This window comes from Megalops cyprinoides, chromosome 9 (genome assembly GCF_013368585.1).
Source record: "Megalops cyprinoides isolate fMegCyp1 chromosome 9, fMegCyp1.pri, whole genome shotgun sequence".
Taxonomy (NCBI): domain Eukaryota; kingdom Metazoa; phylum Chordata; class Actinopteri; order Elopiformes; family Megalopidae; genus Megalops; species Megalops cyprinoides.
The window spans coordinates 3578083-3597843 of record NC_050591.1 but is presented as its reverse complement, the minus strand read 5'-3'; the positions used below and the strand labels follow the sequence as shown (position 1 = coordinate 3597843).

General features: G+C 46.5%; 1 protein-coding gene across 3 annotated transcripts in view; it reads right to left on the bottom strand.

The window, feature by feature from the left end:
• The window catches only part of bcas3 (BCAS3 microtubule associated cell migration factor), a 201106-nt gene that overhangs the window by 70002 nt on the left and 111343 nt on the right, over positions 1–19761 (bottom strand). The window contains exon 24 of one of the 3 annotated variants that reach the window (XM_036536604.1): positions 10826–11170. The exons of the other annotated variants lie outside the window; for them this stretch is intronic. Coding sequence (XP_036392497.1) covers positions 11160–11170 — 11 coding nt within the window. The 3' untranslated portion in view covers positions 10826–11159. Of the gene's footprint in view, positions 1–10825; positions 11171–19761 lie in introns of those variants that run through there. 3 annotated transcript variants of the gene reach the window in all.

Below are 19761 nucleotides of genomic sequence, written 5' to 3'. Positions count from 1 at the left end.
AAACGTCGGGGCCCTGCACAGCCCCAAACTGCCCCCATCAGGGCATCTCCGTCACCGTGCAGGCTGACTGTTGCACTGCTGTGGGTCCTATGCCCTTTCCCCATCAGACGATGGATGTTCAGTGGATAGTGTGTGTTTCTAGAGTTGTGAGGCATGGTCATGGCCCTTCCAGGTATCGTCCCTTTACCCCTCGCCCCTCCACAGAGCACTGCTGTTAATGGCATGGCTCATTTTGGAGCTCCAGCTCCCGGTGCACAGAATTGCATAACCATGTAGCAGAACACGGCTACAGCAAAGAGCTATAGAGTAGAGCTATAGAGTAGAGCTGGCAAAGTAGAGCTGGCAGAGTGATGATGCTCTTTCATAACCCCGGACATGCAAGAGTTCAACAGCCTTCTTCTCTAACGGTCTCTCCTCTCGGCCTTGCCCTCCAAATATTTACTGTCCCCTGCACCCTGAAGTGGAGCGCAATGTTAGCATGTTCTTTTCGCCACAGGAATTCACAATATACGATATCCAGGGAAACATATTCCCGTAAATCATTTGAAGCAACAGCAAGGGAAAAAACAGCAACACAATGAGAGCACTTCTGGGTGGTGTGCTTACACAATCTGTTTCATCCAGGAAGAAAAATGAACTGCAACACTGAAGACTGTGGAGTGTTTTTTTCTGGAAATTAGAGGGCTGGATTAAGTTCAAATGCATTAAAAGCGGATACTGTATTCCAGTGTTTAGATTCCCTGATAGTGTAAATTGCTTATCGGTTGCTATCAGTATTTATCAGTCCCACAGGTATTGCAGGCATCTTATCATCTATTAAGACAGATTACATTCAGTTATGATTGCCATAGATTTGTTTTCATTTCTCTTACACACTGTTTTTATGCCATTGAGAACAAGCAAAAAATACACAGCTAAAATGTTGTAATGTCAACATCATGTTATCATTAATGCTAATATTTCCCCAAATACTTAATCTGTAAACTATTTAATTCCAAAATTCACTGATAAACTGTCAGAAGAGCTGTTTCACTTACAGTAGCACGACTGTAGATGTGTCTGAGTAAGAGCTTTGTGTAGCGGACGGTCAGAGCTTTGTGTAGCGGGCGGTCAGAGCTTTGTGTAGCGGGCGGTCAGAGCTTTGTGTAGCGGGCGGTCAGAGCTTTGTGTAGCGGGCGGTCAGAACTTTGTGTAGCGGGCGGTCAGAGCTTTGTGTAGCGGGCGGTCAGAGCTTTGTGTAGCGGGCGGTCAGAGCTTTGTGTAGCAAGCGGTCAGAGCTTTGTGTAGCGAGCGGTCAGAGCTTTGTGTAGCGCGCGGTCAGAGCTTTGTGTAGCGGGCGGTCAGAGCTTTGTGTAGCGGGCGGTCAGAGCTTTGTGTAGCGAGCGGTCAGAGCTTTGTGTAGCGAGCGGTCAGAGCTTTGTGTAGCGCGCGGTCAGAGCTTTGTGTAGCGGGCGGTCAGAGCTTTGTGTAGCGGGCGGTCAGAGCTTTGTGTAGCGAGCGGTCAGAGCTTTGTGTAGCGCGCGGTCAGAGCTTTGTGTGTCAGCCATATGTGGGCTCATTCTGAGCCAAAACATTTGATTTTCTGTCATGCGTGACTCCACCAGTGCAGCAATTCTAAAACTAGGGAACTTCTTTAACACTAGGCTATGGTGGCCTCTCTCACATCCTGCCTAAAAAGGAAGACCACGATGGATTTTTATACTCTTATTCAGCACTACCTAAACCCCATACACTTACACAACATTCCAATCCACAACTGGATAGAGGCACCGGAAATTTACTTTGGAATCACCACTTTGGAATCAAATCTGCATCCGTCTGGTCACAAACCCAGGTTCTGAACCATTCCACCACACCCCCTTTCAGTCTGCCTAGCTGGGAGGCTGAGAGGGGAGGATGGATGATTTTGGGACTCTGTTGATGATGGGGCCTCTGCTGTCAGTGTAAATAACATACCACTTGTTCAGTATTCAGAGGGTGGGGGTGTGTGTGACAGTGTATTTGTCTGTAAGAGTGTTTGTGAGTTTGTATGTGTATGTATGCAATAGAAAGTCTTCCCAAAGTGTTCATTTCCCTAACAAAGTACACAGAAACACCTCATTTTCACATGACAGGCACACATAAATGCAGTAACGCAAACCTGGCTACAGCAGTTCAACGACAGCTTACAACTAATAACACAAACACCACTTCTACAACAGCTTATAAAGTTATTAGTTCTAATAACACAAGCACCACTCCTATTACAGATAACACTTGCAGTACAAACAGGATATTTTTGTTTATCATGAAGACACAAGAAGTATTTCTGACCGCTTTGAAAAGTTTACATTGAAACTATTAAATCTTAACTAGGATATATCTCAATAAGTAGTAATAATGATAAAAAACACTTTTGAAATGTTTCTGTCATCATCCTTTCTCATGTCTGGAAGCAAGAATGCAGACGGCATGAAAGACGATTGGTGTGAGTGTTGTGTTGTAAGGCCTGGAGATCGCCACAATGTACTGCACTTAGAGGAACCCGTTTGGAGAGAGAGCTGAGAGCTGAGAGCCTTCGCAGTCTGTGTAATTTATTCAGCATTTCGTTTACATTCTCCCAGACATACAGACGGCTTCATTTTAGGGAATACAGACGCTCCCTCCACTACGGCACAATAAATCCTACCCTCTTGTTGTCCTGCGCAAATAAACTATGTTGAGTGTTGATTTAAAAACAAGATTGTTGGAAGCAGGGAGAGGCACTCTTCCTGAGAAAGTGTTCCGGAAAAGCTATAAACACAGGGCTGTTTGTCTCAGGAGGGGTTGCGAGGTTGTGGGGTCGCAGGGTCAGTGTGGCTCTCAACAGAGCTGTCATGCAGCCAGGGTCCCATCTGCTGATAGGTGTCTGCTTATACGCACCACTCATCCCAGACAGCAGGCTGGTAATGCAGTCTGTGCAGTCACGCAGGTCTGGAGAGCAGGCTGGTGATGCAGTCTGTGCAGTCACGCAGGTCTGGATAGCAGGCTGGTAATGCAGTCTGTGCAGTCATGCGGGTCTGGAGAGCAGTCTGGTAATGCAGTCTGCGCAGTCACGCAGGTCTGGAGAGCAGGCTGGTAAATGTAATGCTGGGTGTAAATGTCATCTTAAATACACTCACATCATTTGCATTGCTCTTGATTAAAGTGTCTGCTCAGTGCCTAAATGTAAGTGTAAAAGGTATGGATAGTCGTGGACCTTGCAGCGTGAGCACACTGTGTGTAATGGATGACACAGGGGGAGGGCCAGGCCTCTCTTCAAAGGTGATGCCCCGTCCTTTAAGGAACACAAATTGGAGGAGACTGTGGGTCTGGGTGTTCTCTCTCCTTCCAGGAGGCCCCGACCCTTCTTCTGGTTTGCAGGACCTGTTCTATGTAATGCGAAGTGAAGGCAAAAATTGCAAACAAGGTTGGAGAAGTGGGGCTGGGGCCCGAGCGCTGCACTGGCAGGCGGGAGATGGCAGATACAGGTACTTCTGATTACACTGTCAGCAGGAGATCACCGTGGACTTCACTGCTGCTACAGCCTCAGCCACATTCAAGTATTTCCAAGACAAGTTTCAGAATGCAGGTAATGACCAAAGTAAGATTTTCCAAACCTTCTCCTCTCTCTTCTCCCCTCCTCAACCCCCACCTGTCACTACTCTCACTGCAGAGGATTTTCATAATTTCTTTGAGGAGAAATTCCAGAGCAACAGGCTTTCCTGAAATCACCCCCAAGATGTAGCCTATCTTCTTAATTGACACCTCTCCCTGAATATGACATCCTCAATCTGATTTCAGCTCATAAAACCACTAGTGCCTTAGACCCAATGCCAACACCTCTCCTCCAAGAAATTGCACCCACCATCCTTCCATACCTCTCCCATGTAATTAACTCATCACTAACCTCTGGCATTGTCCCCGAGTCCCTTAAACAGGCAAGGGTTCATCCACTAATTAAAAAACCCACTCTGAACCTCTCACTAGTGAATAACTATAGGCCGGTCTCCCAACTCCCATACCTCTCTAGGCTGTGTTTAACCAAATCTCCCACTTTCTCACTGTTAACAATTTACTTGACCCTACCCAATCTGGTTTCAAAGCTAATCACTCAACTGAAACTGCCCTAATTGCTGTTACTATTGCACTTCAAGCTGAAAAAGCTGCCTCTTTCTCTTCTTTTCTTATCTTCCTAGATCTATCAGCTGCCTTTGACACAGTCAACCAGCAGATCCTCCTGTCTGAGCTGTCGGCCCTGGGAATCACTGGAATGGCCCAGGAATGGGTCTTCTCCTACCTCAGAGGTCGCTCCTACCAGGTCGCCTACCTCACCCTGGTTCCTGAAGGCAGGCATTTCACAGGGATCAGTGCTGGGACCACTCTTGTTCTCTCTCTACACCAGAATACTTGGAGAGTGATAATTCAATTCAATTCAAAAAACTTGAATTGAACTTGAATTGAATTGTTGTATCGTTCATATGCAGATGATACGTAGCTAGTCATTTCCCTCCCTCCTGAGATGGACATCACTCTTCAAATATCAGCATGACTCACTGATATCTCGGTTGGATGAACAAGCAACAGCTCAAACTGAACATTGACAAGACTGAGATTGTCCCAACAAATATGCCTCCTCTGACAAACCTCTCAATTTGTGTTGACAATGCAAAGGTAATGGAAACTACAGCTGTAAAAACCTAGGGGACAGCAATCTGTCATTCAAAGAGCATATTGCAGCCACAACCAGGATCTGCCGATTCCTTTTATTCAACATTAGGAAGATCAGACCATACCTTTTCACATACAGAGCGCAGGTCATGATCCAGGCTCTCATACTGTCATGTCTGGACTACTGCGACTTGCTGCATGCTGGCCTGGCATATGCCATCCGACCGCTGCAGCTTATCGAGAACGCAGCAGCCTGACTGGCATTCAACCTCTCCAAGCAGACCCATGTGACACCTCTCTGAGTCCCTCCACTGGCTACCAGTTGCAGCAAGGATCAAGTTCAAGACCTTGTTACTGATCTTTAAGGGACTTAATGGATCAGCCCCCTGGTACGTACTGGACACGATCAAGGTCTACAAGCCAGTAAGAGCGCTGCGCTCTGTTACCTCGGGTCACCTCTGTGTCCCGAAATACAAGAGATAGCCATTCTCCTCTGTCGGTACAAATAAATAATAGAGCGCAAGTGTGGGACACGGCAAACACACTTCCAGAGTACAGGAGGGAGATCTCCTTCTCAGTCAGTGTCTGCGCTGGTTCTATCTGCACAGGAAGAGTGTCTGCAAGGGATCTGTCTGCACAGGCTGAGGGTCTGCACGGGCTCAGTCTGCACAGGCTGAGGGTCTGCACGGGCTCGGTTTGCACAGGCTGAGGGTCTGCACGGGCTCGGTCTGCACAGGCTGAGGGTCTGCAGGGGCTCAGTCTGCACAGGCAGAGTCTCTGCGTGGGGCCAGTCTGCACAGGCTGACGGTCTGTGTGGGGTCAGTCTGCACAGGCTGACGGTCTGTGTGGGGTTAGTCTGCACAGGCAGAGTCTCTGCGTGGGGCCAAGTCTGCACAGGCAGAGTCTCTGCGTGGGGCCAGTCTGCACAGGCTGATGGTCTGTGTGGGGTTAGTCTGCACAGGCTGAGTGCCTGCGGGTGCTCGGTCTGCACAGGCTGAGTGTCTGCGGGGGCCAGTCTGCACAGGCTGAGGGTCTGCGGGGGCCAGTCTGCACAGGCTGAGGGTCTGCGCAGGGTCAGTCTGCACAGGCTGAGGGTCTGCGCAGGGTCAGTCTGTTTAGGTTGTCTATGTGGGGTCAGTCAGTGTGCGCATGAAGTTAGTATTTCCAGTTTCCCCCAGTAATGAGCACATATAGAGGTTATAGAGGTCTTTTTACACACTTCCTAAAGCTAAAGAAAAAAGAAGCAAACGGATGCTGCAATTCGCAGAAACAACTGGAATCCAGGCACCGAAAATGTAGCTTACATTTTTCTGAAAAGTTGTAATCAAATAAAAATATTTGTGCAAACCTGTCCACATACAACCAGAATACCCATTGGTGTCCTCGTCACTTTAGTTTCGGCAACAAATCCCACCTTGAAGTATGACCAAGCGTCAAGGCTTTTGCAGACATTCTAAAACGCTTAACATGAAACGGCATTTAACGTGTCTTAATGTTCCAAAATAGTGATCAATGATCACCAAATTTGTCTGACATCTCACATGTCATAACCACCATCTCCTATCAAAAAGCAAAACTAAAATCCAAGGAATATGGTAGTTAGGCCGACGTTATGTTAAGCGCTGTCCTCTGTTTTGCTTTTTTGTTAGTTGATCGTTTTGGAAAATTAAGCTATGAAGCGTTTTCCTTATAATGGGTGTCAATGGAGAGTTTTGCTTTTTTGATAGGAGATAGTGTTTATGACATGTGAGATGTCAGACAAATTTGGTGATCATTGATCGCTGTTTTGGGACATTAAACCACGTTAAGCTTTTTCCTTATAATGGGCGTCAATGGAGAGGAAAACGCTTAACGTGAGATAACGACCATACTCCTAGAATTTCGGTTTTGATTTTTTGACAGGAGGAAGTGTTTCTGACAAGAGATGTCCGAGAGAAATTTGGTGATTGATCGCAGTTTTGGAACATTAAGCCACGTTAAGCGAATGTCCCAGCTTTTGTATGCTTTCAGGCTTTGTTTTGTGTAGCCTATTTCCCTGGCATTGAAATCAGTCAGGAAACCCGATTCCTGGCCACATGTCAATGTCCATGGACCACAGGTTCTTTGGTAAATTGTAAGGGTCACTGTCGAGTCCAACTGCCATTAATGTAAGGAGATAATCATTTGTTTTACTCCCGGTTTCGCAGTTTCCCGTACTAAATGCAGCCATGTTGCAGAATGTTTTGCCACTCAGTCCAACTGAGGGTGCATATCCCAGCGGGAAAGTGACGTCAACGCATACCCTCTACTGTTGGGGGTGGGGGGTTGGGGTGGAGGGTATGGGAGGGGGGCTGCTGAGAAACCAGAGACACAAAGAGACAGAGATCCCAGTGTCTCAACCTCGCCGGGTCAAGGGGTCGTGACCTGTGGCTACAGCTGCCGGGCCTAAAGAGCTGCAGGTAGCGTCGGGTTTCCCCCATTCGGCCGATCACCCTGTGACAGTGCAGCAGACGGCACCACGAGACAGATGGGCGCAGTCACTGCGGGCGAAATGGGGAACATAGCACACTCTCAACATGGCCAGTGTGGCCACCGTGGAGCTGTCATCCCCACAGGTCCCACAAAAAGGCCATTCACACAATCCAGTCACACTTGAACATAAGAGCCAGCGCACTAAAAACCCAACCATTGTTCAGTACCAGACTAGTTCCCAGGCATGACGCCCTCCCGCACAAGGAGCCATTATGCACGGAAAACTTCACTTCAAAACCTATTTAAGTTACTGTGGACAGACCGTCATATATTTACCAAAATACCTCTCACTGTTATAGGAAGAACAGCATTGGACACCGATGAGTCAAGACTGTATTACTTTGAATGAAATGAATCCACTATCCATTTTGCTGTTCATAACATAGAGTAAAGAACACTAGAAACCATTTCATTTGGTCTCATTAGAGCGGATGTTTAGATCACACTGCCTTTCACTTCAAAACCCAAATCGTTCTTACACCACAATGACCGAGACTTCATTAATATTCCTCAGACTGAGGTTCAGGTATGACAATGACCCAATCTGTGAATCTGTAGAGGGCGCTGGCTAGACTCTTGCACCCTCTGCGTGTTATTGATTTAACTTACTTTGGTGGGGACTGTGTACGGTTTTTTTAAACATGAATGCTGACTCACAGCAGAGATTCTCCTCTGTCAGTACAGTAAATAACAGAGCGCAAGTGTGGGACATGGTAAGCACACTTCCAGAGTGCAGGAGGGAATCACATGGGCCTGTAAGAGGCAGCCAGACTTTCCCAAGCCGAGCTCTGAAATTTCTCAGCAGAAACCTCTCCCTCCTGTGCTGGCTGAAACGAGACCCGCTTCATGTTCTTTGTGGCGTTATCTGTTCCTGAGGCCTGGGGGCAGGGGCTTTGCCCCTTTAAAAAGTCAGTCTGTGTTCAACCCTGGTTCTCATTTCGGGGAGTTGGGTTTAACGTCTGGTAACTCGATTTTTGCGTGATGGTGACGCTGCCCCCTGCAGAAATGGTGTAATGTGTTCTTATTCAAGCCTGCTTCAACCTGCCACCGCTGCAAAAATAAACCAGTACATCTCCATTCACTCCCAGCAGTTTGCTTTCTTAGCGTGAGCTGAATGATGGGGGGATTAAATATGAAGGAAATACAACAGGCCAAATTTGGCACAGTGTGCAGTGCTCACAGGTTTGGAACGCAAAGGAGAGCAGTGACAACAAACACCAATAACTTTTAGAAGGAGAAAAAAGGGCAAGCGGATTTGTGGATGTAAATAAGGGAGAGAGTGGATAAATATCAATAAACACCAATCTTCCGTATGGCGGAAGCTTCCTGCTTGATTTGATTAGCGGTCACGGTCGCTGACTCTCCCCCCCATCCCACCCAGCTCTGCTCCGGATGGGAATCGGAAGTCTGAGGGGGAGCGGCCCATCCAATGGCAGCCTCGGACTCCCATCTGGGTGAGCTTGCCAGCCTCGGGGCGAATGGCAGCCATCCCCAGCTGTCTGGGGGTCTGGGGGGTTGTGTTTTTGCGGGCTGGGGAGAGCAGGTTTTTGTAAATGACTGCTGGTCGCACATTGCAGCTGACCCGATAGGACTTAGCACGCCAGCCTGACACACACACACACACACACACACACACACACACACACACACACACACACACACACACACAAAGACTCTCTGGCTTGCCCTGTGAGTCAGAGGGAAGGCTGTTTAATAAGCATCTTTCATCACACTACACAATGAACTGCTGATGAGTAACCTTAACTACAAAACGCTTTCACCCAGTACATCTTGTCCTGGGAACTATGACAGACTCCCAAAGCATGGCAGATTACTTCAAAAGGCCCGAATGATAAGGCAACATGTCTGAGGGAAGATGTTAACCTGTCACACGAAAGGTATGTCACATGCACACAGAAGCAGAGAAGTGGCCCTGTCATCCTCCCCCACAGGACGGGCCAGGAGGGTTTAGAGATGATAAAGGTCATTAACCTTCGATTCCTCCACCCCATCCTAGGACTCTCTTCCCCTGATACATTCCTCTTTTGGGTCCTCATAATACCGAACTGTCAGAACCCAGCTTCACTGAGGGGTAAAGGTGCTGGGGCTGACGATGCTGTTGGTGGTCTGCTGCAGTACTGATGAGGCCATAGGCCCACACTCTAAGGTGATGGCTATCAGGCAGGATCAAAACCCAGCTATTCACACCCAGTCACAGCAAAGAAGCTACCTCCTCACACTGAAAACCTTCACAAATCCATGTAGTCATGGATTCCCTCTGATGAACACCGCTCCAACCTATTAGAGCCAGTGGTGGGCGGTCGAGTCCGCACTGTGACCCATCACAGGCCCTGGATTGCAATGGTCCCTGCAGTAACAGCAAGGGGTCACATGCATGACCCTTCCTTTACACACACACAGTGGCCGATTCTTATTGGCCCTTCCTTTACACACAGTGGCTAATGCTTATTGGCCCTTCCTTTACACATACACAGTGGCTGATGCTTACAGTGAGGATTCTCAGGGCTGTAATACCCAGCCTGTTGCCTGTGTCCCCACTGTAGGTGCAGTGGTGAGCACAGAAAGGTGGGACACACTAAGCACAATCTGTCAGAGACCAGGGCACCCATATTCCACTCACCCAGATACCCCCCAACCCAACTACACACACACATATACACACACGCACGCACATATCCAGACACCCCCTAACCCAGGTACACACGCACTCACTCACGCACGCACGTACACACGCACACACATCCAGACACCACCCAAGCTAGCCACACACAAACATATGAGCACACACAGATACACACACTGCGTCATTCTCACATCAGCTGCTGTCCAAACACTGATGATGTGCAAAATCATGCAAGTTGTTCAAAGTAAAAGGCATAAATGCATGAATAAAGAAAGATTTAGTTTTTATTCACATACTTAGCGTTTTTATTATTATTAGCTTGTCTCGAGCCAACATTACACAATCGAGAACACCTTGAATCGACACTGAAATGTCATGACTGATTTTGCTCACAACAAAATGGACGGATGTTGTGTTGTTTTGTGCTACCTGTCAATTCATGCCACATGCCTGCTCCACAGCTGCTCTCCCTCACAGTTCACCTGCTTTATGAAGTTATTCATTGAATAAATATAAATATATTAAATCATTTCACATTTTAATATGAACCATGAAAAAATGACACTACCATGGTTAAAAAAGGAAACACTCATTGGAAATGCTGATGGCAGATTATAAAACCTCAGAAACACCAGGACAGTAAGTACATCCCAGTGTTATTCATGTGCTTTCAATTAAACAGATATATCGCTTAGAAACAGTACAGTAAAAAATAACAACAGAACACAAGTAACAAGACATGTTTCCACGGGATTAGTTACAGCTTTGTAAATGGCTGGGCAAACTTTGGCTCCTGCCCAGGCTTCTCTGTGCACAGCCGCCCTCATGCTAGTCCAATACATTTACCCATAATCCCCCTCTCTTCCTCTCACAAACTCGAAATCTTGCTCAAACATGGCCACCATTCATGACCACAGTGGGCACTCTGGCTGTTAAGACCAGTCACCCACAAAGGCGTCATTGTGCAGCACTTTGAGATCTGTTAAAGGCATTGCCTTTAATAAATAATTGTTAATAGACTGCAGGTGTGTGTTGTATAGCCTCTAAAAGACAAGGGGTTAAAGGTCAAAGAGCAGCAGGTTCCACAGAGAGGCAGCCGCGCATCCTAACCTGGCAACAGAGTGCTCCACTGTGCTTTTAAAGTGGGCGGTGTCCCACGTCTGTCCTCTCCCCTCCTCTCCTCTTCACCCTCTCACATTGATGGCCAAATCAACACGGGCAAGAATGGAGAGAGGGAATGAGGGGATGGAAATGCATGCTCAAAAAAAAACAACAATTTAAAAGAAGGAAAATGGAAATAAAATCATGAATTATGACATGGCAGAAGAGGCCTCCTTCAGGAAATACCTGCAGAAATATAAAAAAACAAAAACACAAAAAAACACAAAACAGTGGTGTATTTAATGTCTGAGAGACCCTCTTGTTTCAGCATGCATGTCATTCCATCACTGCTGTGTGGCCTTTGAGCGACAAGCCTATCGGCTCACCCTCTCTGGACAAAAACACCAGATTGGCCACTAATGTGAACACAGAGGACCAGATTTACTGTTTGGTGCAACTTGAAAATAAGCAGGTACATAACAGTTGCAGCCAGCACAAGGTTTAACAGCTCACTTGCTAAGACTTGTTAATGACAGACTAGGAACTTAAACTAGCGGTTAAAAGTTAGCAGTGTGCTACAGACCATAATAGACAGCTCATCACCTGGCCCAGGTGTCAAAACATGTGAAACTGCACTTGACCCTCACAACATCCCAATATGAACTGAGAACATGGATTCTGTTAATGTATAAAATAAAGTTTCTCTGAGGAACACTTTAGTAACACCACCAACCCCTGACACATGTGGGAAGGAATCCGGTCCATCACACACTACAAAGGGAAGAACACCTGTCCTTCAACCATCGACGCTGCACTAGCAGAGGAGCTCAACAGCTTCTTTGCTCGGTTTGACAGAGACAGCAAAGCACCAGTGGTGAAGGCCCTGTCATCCGATGGAGAGACAGCACTGATGCTGAGCACACAAGAAGTGAGGTGGATCCTCCGCAGAGTCAACGCACGCAAAGCAGCTGGACCAGACGGCATTGCTGGGAGGGTCCTCAGAGACTGCGCCGATCAGCTGGCAGAGGTCCTTGCTGACATCTTTAACCTCTCTCTGTCCCTTGCTACGGTCCCCAAACGCTTCAAAACATCCACCATAATCCCAAGCAGTCAGCAGTGACAAACCTGAACGAATACAGGCCTATCGCTCGCTGTAGTCACAAAGTGCCTGGAGAGACTTGTGATGACCCACATCAGGAGTGTCATCCCCGCTACCCTGGACTAGCACCAGTTTGCCTACAAGGCAAAGAGGTCAACCGAGGATGCCATCTCCATTACCATCCACACCGTGCTGGACCACCTGGAACATAAGGACACCTACCCCAGACTGCTTTTTACTCACTACAGCTCTGATTTCAACACCATAATCTCCAATAAACAGCATTCCAAACTACACAATCTGGGTCTCAATACACCAGTCTGCAACTGGATCCTGGACTTCCTAACAAACCGCCCCCAGACAGTCAGAGTAGGCAAGTACTCATCATCCACCCTGATCCTGAACACAGGAGTACCTCAGGGATGTGTACGGAGCCCACTCCTCTATGAACTTTTCACCCATGACTGCACACCTGCACATGCCTCCAACACCATCATCAAGTTTACAGATGACACCACAATGATTGGGTTAATCTCAAACAACGATGAATCAGCTTACAGAGAGGAGGTGCAGAACCTGGTGGGATAGTGTAACGACAACAACCTCGCACTCAACGTCTAGAAGACCAAAGAACTGATCATCGATTTCAGGAAAACCTGGAGGAACAAACAGGCACCACTAACTATAAATGGAGAGGCTATGGACAGAGTCTCCAGTTTTAAGTTCCTGGGAGTAGGCATAACAGAGGACCTCTCTTGGACCACCAACACCTCTGCGATAGTAAGGAAAGCACAGCAGTGCCTTTACTACCTTAGGAAATTGAAGAGAGCAAATCTGCCCCAGAAGTGACTGGTGACATTTCACTGGTGTGCCATAGAGAGCATACTGACATACTGTATAACTGTATGGTATGCCAGCCGCAACAGAAACGACCAGAATACACTACAATGAGTAATCAGGACTGCATAGGACATTAAAGGGACACAAGTCCTAGACATTGAGACCATTTACAGCTCACGCTGCCTGCGATAGGCATACAACATTATCAGGGACTTGACTCACCCCAGCAACCACCTGTTTAATCTCCTCCCATCTGGCAGGAGATTCAGAAGTATTTCAGCTCGCACAACCAGACTGAAGAACAGCTTTTTCCCCAGAGCTATAATGCAGCTCAACACATCCCCCCCACTCCACCTCCCATGGAAGGCAACAGCAAACCATGGACATGTGCAATAATGTCATTATTATGTGCAATGCAATGCAAATCTTCCTCTTGTGCAATAATATGAACCATGTGCACCGCACTTTTACATGTGCAATAACAAGATACTGTAAATCTCTGTTTCACACGTAACAGCTAGGAGTACTTTTCCAGTCAATGCACAGACACTTTACTATTACTATTTATTTATGTTCCATACTACCCTTCATATTCTATACATCACACATTTTGTATTTTGTATTTATTCTTGTTGTCTTTAATTCTTATTGTATGTTGTCACAGCACTGACACCGGGGAGCAACTGTAATTTCGTTGTCCTGAACAATGACAATAAAGCTCTCTTATGTAATATGTCTCTTATCTCCCATGGAAACAGCAGAAGTGACATTGGCTGAAGACAGTCAGCACAGATGAAAAATATTTCTTTTCCTGCTGATCCAAAAATACAGATGAGTAGCCAGATGACCAAATAGCACCTTCTGTTGTTCTCTTTCATGCTTTTTGCAGGATTATAAAATCCTGTTTGGAATCGGCAGTCATAAATTAGGTTCGTCTCGCTGTAACAGCAGCCGTGCAGAAGCCAATGCCACCCCTCGATACGTTTCCATGCAGCTATTTTTCACAAAAGTCATAGTGCACCTCAGTGAAGCGTGTGCCGATCAGAGGATAGGTGCTACGCTCAAGCAGCCTGAGAGGAGTGTTCTGCGGAAACCCTGACTACTCCTATCCCCAACGAATTTATTCCCTGGCTGTAGGTTCCCTGTCACTGTCTGAAGACACAGCTGGATTTGAACCTGAGCCACAGAGCTCAATCTGCGCTCAGCGTCTTGGTGAACGAGCCACTCGAAAGCCCCCCAATCCATTTCTCTCTCTTGGAAGGTCCTGCAGGGGGACAGAATGGGCTGGATTACAGTTCTGCTTGCTGTAACTGAAGGTGGGTATGGCAGGGCAGGGTGGGGCATGGCCAGAGTCACTGGTTTGCAGGAAGCAGGCTGGATGGGTCACTACTGACTGGAGCAGTATCTCACTGATCACCTTAAATGCTCAGAGATGAGCGGACAATCTGCTCTGCCCCGTGAAACTGACTAACGGGATAAACTCCCCACAAAGACATGCAAAATTCATCTAAAAGGGACACTGGAATTAAGCCAATGGGACAAATTAAGGTCAATGCAAGTAATTTAAACCCCTCACCCCTCCCAAATATACACACACATGCGCACATGCATGCACACGCACACAAAGAAAATATGGTTCTATAGATGTTTGATTAAAACACTATGACACTATTTTGTGTGCACACTTAAGAGCACACACATACGCACACACATGCAGAACTGGGCTTGTTTAGATTTGCCAGCAATTTTTAGACATGTAACACGCCCTAAACTGAAATGAAAGTGAAGTTCTGTCTCCACCTTTCCCCTTCCTGACCTACAGCACAGAACATTACTGGTGTGATACTAAGCTGGATCAGTCACTGCAGAGGAAATTAATCACACATATGCACTCAAACTAATGGAGAAAAAGTCTTCAAAAAAACACAAATGCAACTCTTGCCATTTGAAACACGATCCACATTCTATAAGACTTGGACTCTCATTTATCATCATCAGAATAACCCAGCACTGGGGCTCGCTGTGTTCAGTGACCACTGCCAAAAAAACATTCATTTAACAGGCTAGCATTTCCAGAGAGTTTGCACATAAAGAGGAAAATATAATTGTCTTAGTTAAAGAGGTCACTGCCCTTTTGCTGTGTTGATGTGAGGGGAGGCAGCCTTGCTAATTACGGATAAGACGGCGAACACACTAACGGGACATGCTAACGGGGCACGCTAACGGGGGGGTGACATGCGAGACACATTTGGGTAGAGACTGAGACCATCTCTCTGACATGCCGCTAATTTATTCCATCAACCATTATTACAGTACATCATCTCCCTTCTGCTGTCCCCTCTCACTGCACCTCTGTGCGCTGTCTGAAGAGCATACTCACACTCTGTGTGTCACACACCACAAACAGCCAGATTGCACCACCCCACATGACAGCACCGTGCCCTGATAATGAAGGAAGCAGTTACATTTTCATTAGTATTACAGAGTGGGAAAACAGGAAAAACATTGTGCTTACGTCAACACTCACTCATAGCCTGTGGCTGTGTGAAGCTCTAAAATGCAGAGAGAAGACCTAACTCATTGTGTTACTGAAATTACAAAAAACTGGACAATTATTGACAATGTTACTCTTATTTCAGAGGGACTGCAGCCTGTACCTATCAGACAGGACCGCAGCCCATTACCACCTCTGATTGGTCATGCTCTACGTACAGTTGCCTGATTTCTGATCTGGCATTATGTGAATCCAACCCTCTTCCCGTATACAGTGATAAAAAAACACCACGGTCTGTTTGAAATCCAAACAGAGTGTAACTCATCTTTTGCAAATACATGCACATAACTGATAACATTCCTGCAGTGAACCCTCATTCCAAAATACAGACCTGCAAACAATCATTCTGTTCTTTAGAGCTGAGCTTAGAGAGCAACGTCCTACACAGAGAAGTACGGTGTGGTGGCCATGTGTACACTTGCACCAGTGGTTGAGCATGGTTGGAATGAACCTGACTGCTAATGTGATCAAGTGACGTGCAACAGTTTAGAGCTTTTACTATGACACTGCAATGACACAAAACAGTGAGAACTATGCGTCAGAAAAGCAGAAAAATATGCAATATTATATGCAGTCATATTACAGTTAATACACATTATATACACATGCATAATGACTGGGCAAAAAGGCCAAATTGCTGGTTCTTGTAAGTACAACTTTCTTTCGTTCTTACATGAGTTCCTCATGCCCAGATGTGAATTAAAGAGTTTTCCCCTCTTCCTTTCTTTTCTGGGTCAAGTTTTAACCTTTCAAAATTCTCTCAGCCCACAAACGTAGGGTGGAAAGTTCCACAGGAAAGGTTCCTTCAATCAAATCAAGCCATTTCCATCTCTGAAAACAGCTTCCACATGGGCACATCTGAGACTTCAGTGCACACTACTGTTGTCTCATTTAGACTAAACGACCATAATTAATGCAAATAAATCCTCCAACTCCACATCTATCTGACCTATCATGGCAGTCACATGCCTTTAAGGTCCTGGTAATTTATAAATGACAGCCAACTTTGACTTCCTTCACCACCTAAACAGGCAGGCTGGAGAGTGGACTGTGTCCTGTGTGAAGACGCAAATATGGTTCATTCACTCAAGGCTCCTTCCCTTGTAACATGTAGGCAAGACCCTGTGAGACCTTGTGTGACAGCACCATGCCTTCAGGATACGTCACTGTCTCTTTACGATTCATTATTGTTCATTTAACATTTATCTCTGTCCCTTTAAGAAATGTCCTTCCCCTTTCAGATATGTCACTCTCTACCTGAGAGACTTCACTATCCCTTTGAGATGAAGACAGGGGAAAGGAAGTCTTTCTCAAGTCTGTGTGGCCTGTCTGACCCCAGTGACAGTGTCACACAGTGCATACATGGTGGTGGCAATGACAGGGCAGTGTGGCCTCTGAGGCCGTTGCCCTGACAGACATAATTGGGGAAGTGTGGGAAGTGTGACAACAAGCACAACACACATGGAGGCTGAGGGAACGGGGCCTGCTCTGCTGGCCAAATGTGTTACAGAGACACAGAGAACACCTCAGTCATTACAACACACAGGGGATGGAGCAAGGAGCTATATTATAATTTATACATGCACACGCGCACACGCACACACACACACACACACACACACACACACACACACATTCACCTGTGTGTATGCTTGTGCATGCCCCCTACTCACAGCCAGGCTGCTTTGGATCTCTGAGGTGGGTCACATGATCACCTCACCCAGGGCCCAGTGCAGCAAACATACACATACACACTCCAGGGATAGCTAAACAGTTCATTTTGGACCAAACCCAGTGCCTGCCAAAGATGTAGAGTGGAAACTCTTCAGGCAGAAGGTCCTGTGAGCAGACTGGCTTCAGTTGTTGCCTTCTCTTATTAGCATTTCTTCACCATCTAGTGGCAACATGATGGTACTACCGTTACTTTGGGGGAGCTGCTGCAGCAGAAAATCGGCTATTTTTCACAGCCTTTGCTGATTTCAAGTGAGGTTTTTCAGAGATGGCTAGAGCATGCACTTTATCATCTCCTCTTAGCCCTGGCTGGCAGAGGCAGAAATCCCTCCCACTGCATAACCTCAGCTCAAAACAAACCGAGCTATCTCTAAAAGTGCAAAACCTGGACATTTGCCCCAGTCCACCCCTGCTAAAATGTGTCTTTAAAAATACCGGAGGGGAGATTGGGGGGGGGGGGTTATTGGAGGCACTTCTGTGATGTTCTCTGCTCTGCCCTGGTCCCCAAACACCTCAGTTTACCAGGAGACAGACAGGATTCAACACCCAGATTACTGGATTACTTTCCAATACATCTGCTTCAATATGATGGAGCCAGACACAAAGTTTTCCCTGTAAATCTCCCTGACCGGGATCTGTCCTCTAAGTCCCAGGGCCAGACGGTTTAATGACTCTCAGTCCTGGAACTTGCACTGCCCTGCTTATGTTTTTATATTTCAAAAGAAAACTAAGCGCAGTGGACTGATAAAAGCTGCCTCTGTTGTGCAGGCACAACGATGTTCTTTCTCTCTGTCTCTCTCTCGCTCTCTCTCCCTGACTGTTGCCAGAGCAGTCCACACAATTTCAATTACCACAAGATATTTGATAATAAAACCGGTCGTACAGTCGTTTTTACGAGCTGAGACCTTGCCCTGAACCCGTCCAGCAAGCTTTCTCAGGAGAAAACGCAGAAAATACCAGCAAGAAATGACTTTTTCCTCTCGTTTAATGTGGTTTAAAAACTTCCAGCAAGAAGCAATGAGCTAATTGCGGCTTTTGATGTCAACTTTTTTTTTTGGTCTGTGTGTTATTCTTCATAGTCTATAAAGCATCTAGAACTCTCTCACAATCATTACTGGGGTAAAAGAAAAAAAAGAGAGGAAAAAAGTCCCATTCATCAAAGTCCATGGAAACGGAGAGTATTAATTAGGATAAAAGGAGAAAGATGGCTGCCCTGCTCAGTTTGTGGGCCAGGCCCCTTTAATGTGTCCTTGCCTGGTGTGTGCATGTTTCTCATACATGCGTCGTCTGAATCAGGCGACAGGACTGGAGGGGACAGGGAATCAGCGCGCCCGTTCAGGCCCCTTATCAATGAGAAATGCATGCTGGGTAATCCCACTCCCATACCCAGCAGCAGTCCAAAACATCACACATACACTTCACCAGGCTCTCTCACTTGTTGCCTCATAAATACTCAGGGAAATTTACAGACATTTACTCAGGGAAATGCTGTACCCAGATCAGTGGACTGACGGCAAGGTGTGACTCGGTTCATGCATGTGTTCATGCTGGCTGAGATGGTCACAGGTTACCTGAAGGGAGAGGGATCGTTGTGTGCTGGGTATGTGTGGATAGGGCATATAGACTGGAGGAGACCACAGGAAGTGAGGGAAAGACAGGAAGCTGCCTTTTCTCCTGAAAACAGATCAAAAATGTGTTCACACAGATAAATATCGTGTTGGACACTCAGCCTACCGCTGCTGGAGATGCTACTGTTGAGAGCAGGCCAGCTCATAATCTGGTAGGAGTAGCACTGAATTATGAATACAAAGTCTGATATCAGCATGGTTTCAGCCCTCCCAGGGCCACAGCCTCGCAGCACTCAGTGCTGTGGCACAGTCAGAGGCACAGAGAGGTCCTCACCCAGACCCCAACCTGTGACCACAAAGACACCTGCTCCCAAGGGGAGACCAAGGCCAGCGTAAACAGAGGAGGAGGAGTGACCATGCAGTGTTGCAGTCAACTTTTATTATGGTCTGAAGGTATGACCGCGTGGCACTGGTTTATTACAGTACGAAAGTATGATCATGTAATGACATGGTCAACTCCTACTACAGTATTAAAGTATGGCCATGTGGTTGCTCAGTCAATTTCTTTTACAGTCCATGCCTGAATTGAAATCACTAAAAACCAGGCAAAAAAGATACAGTAAAGAAAAGGTCAGGTACAGATTATACTGACAAGAGAAAATTACAGGCCAATCTCCCCAGGGACAGTGCTCAAGCATAACTTCAACAGCACTTTTTAACTTCTGGAATACAGAGAGAAAACAGAGAATAGAAACAGTGAATTCCTTATTCTTTATTTTACTTTTATAATGATGATTATTATTACCGATTACCTAATTACTGATAATGCCTTCAAGACTTGCTGACACTGGGATACATTTGAAGATGCATGAGAAAAGGCAATTTTGCAAGCTGAGATGCCCATACAGCAGCAGCGCACACAGCAAACTCACAGTCACCATGAGTGGAATGACACAGCTGGTGTGAGGATACATGCTGAAAATCGTCCAGAATGATGAAAACTTCAGACCTGCACCGCTCCCGTAATCTAAAATGCACTGGAATA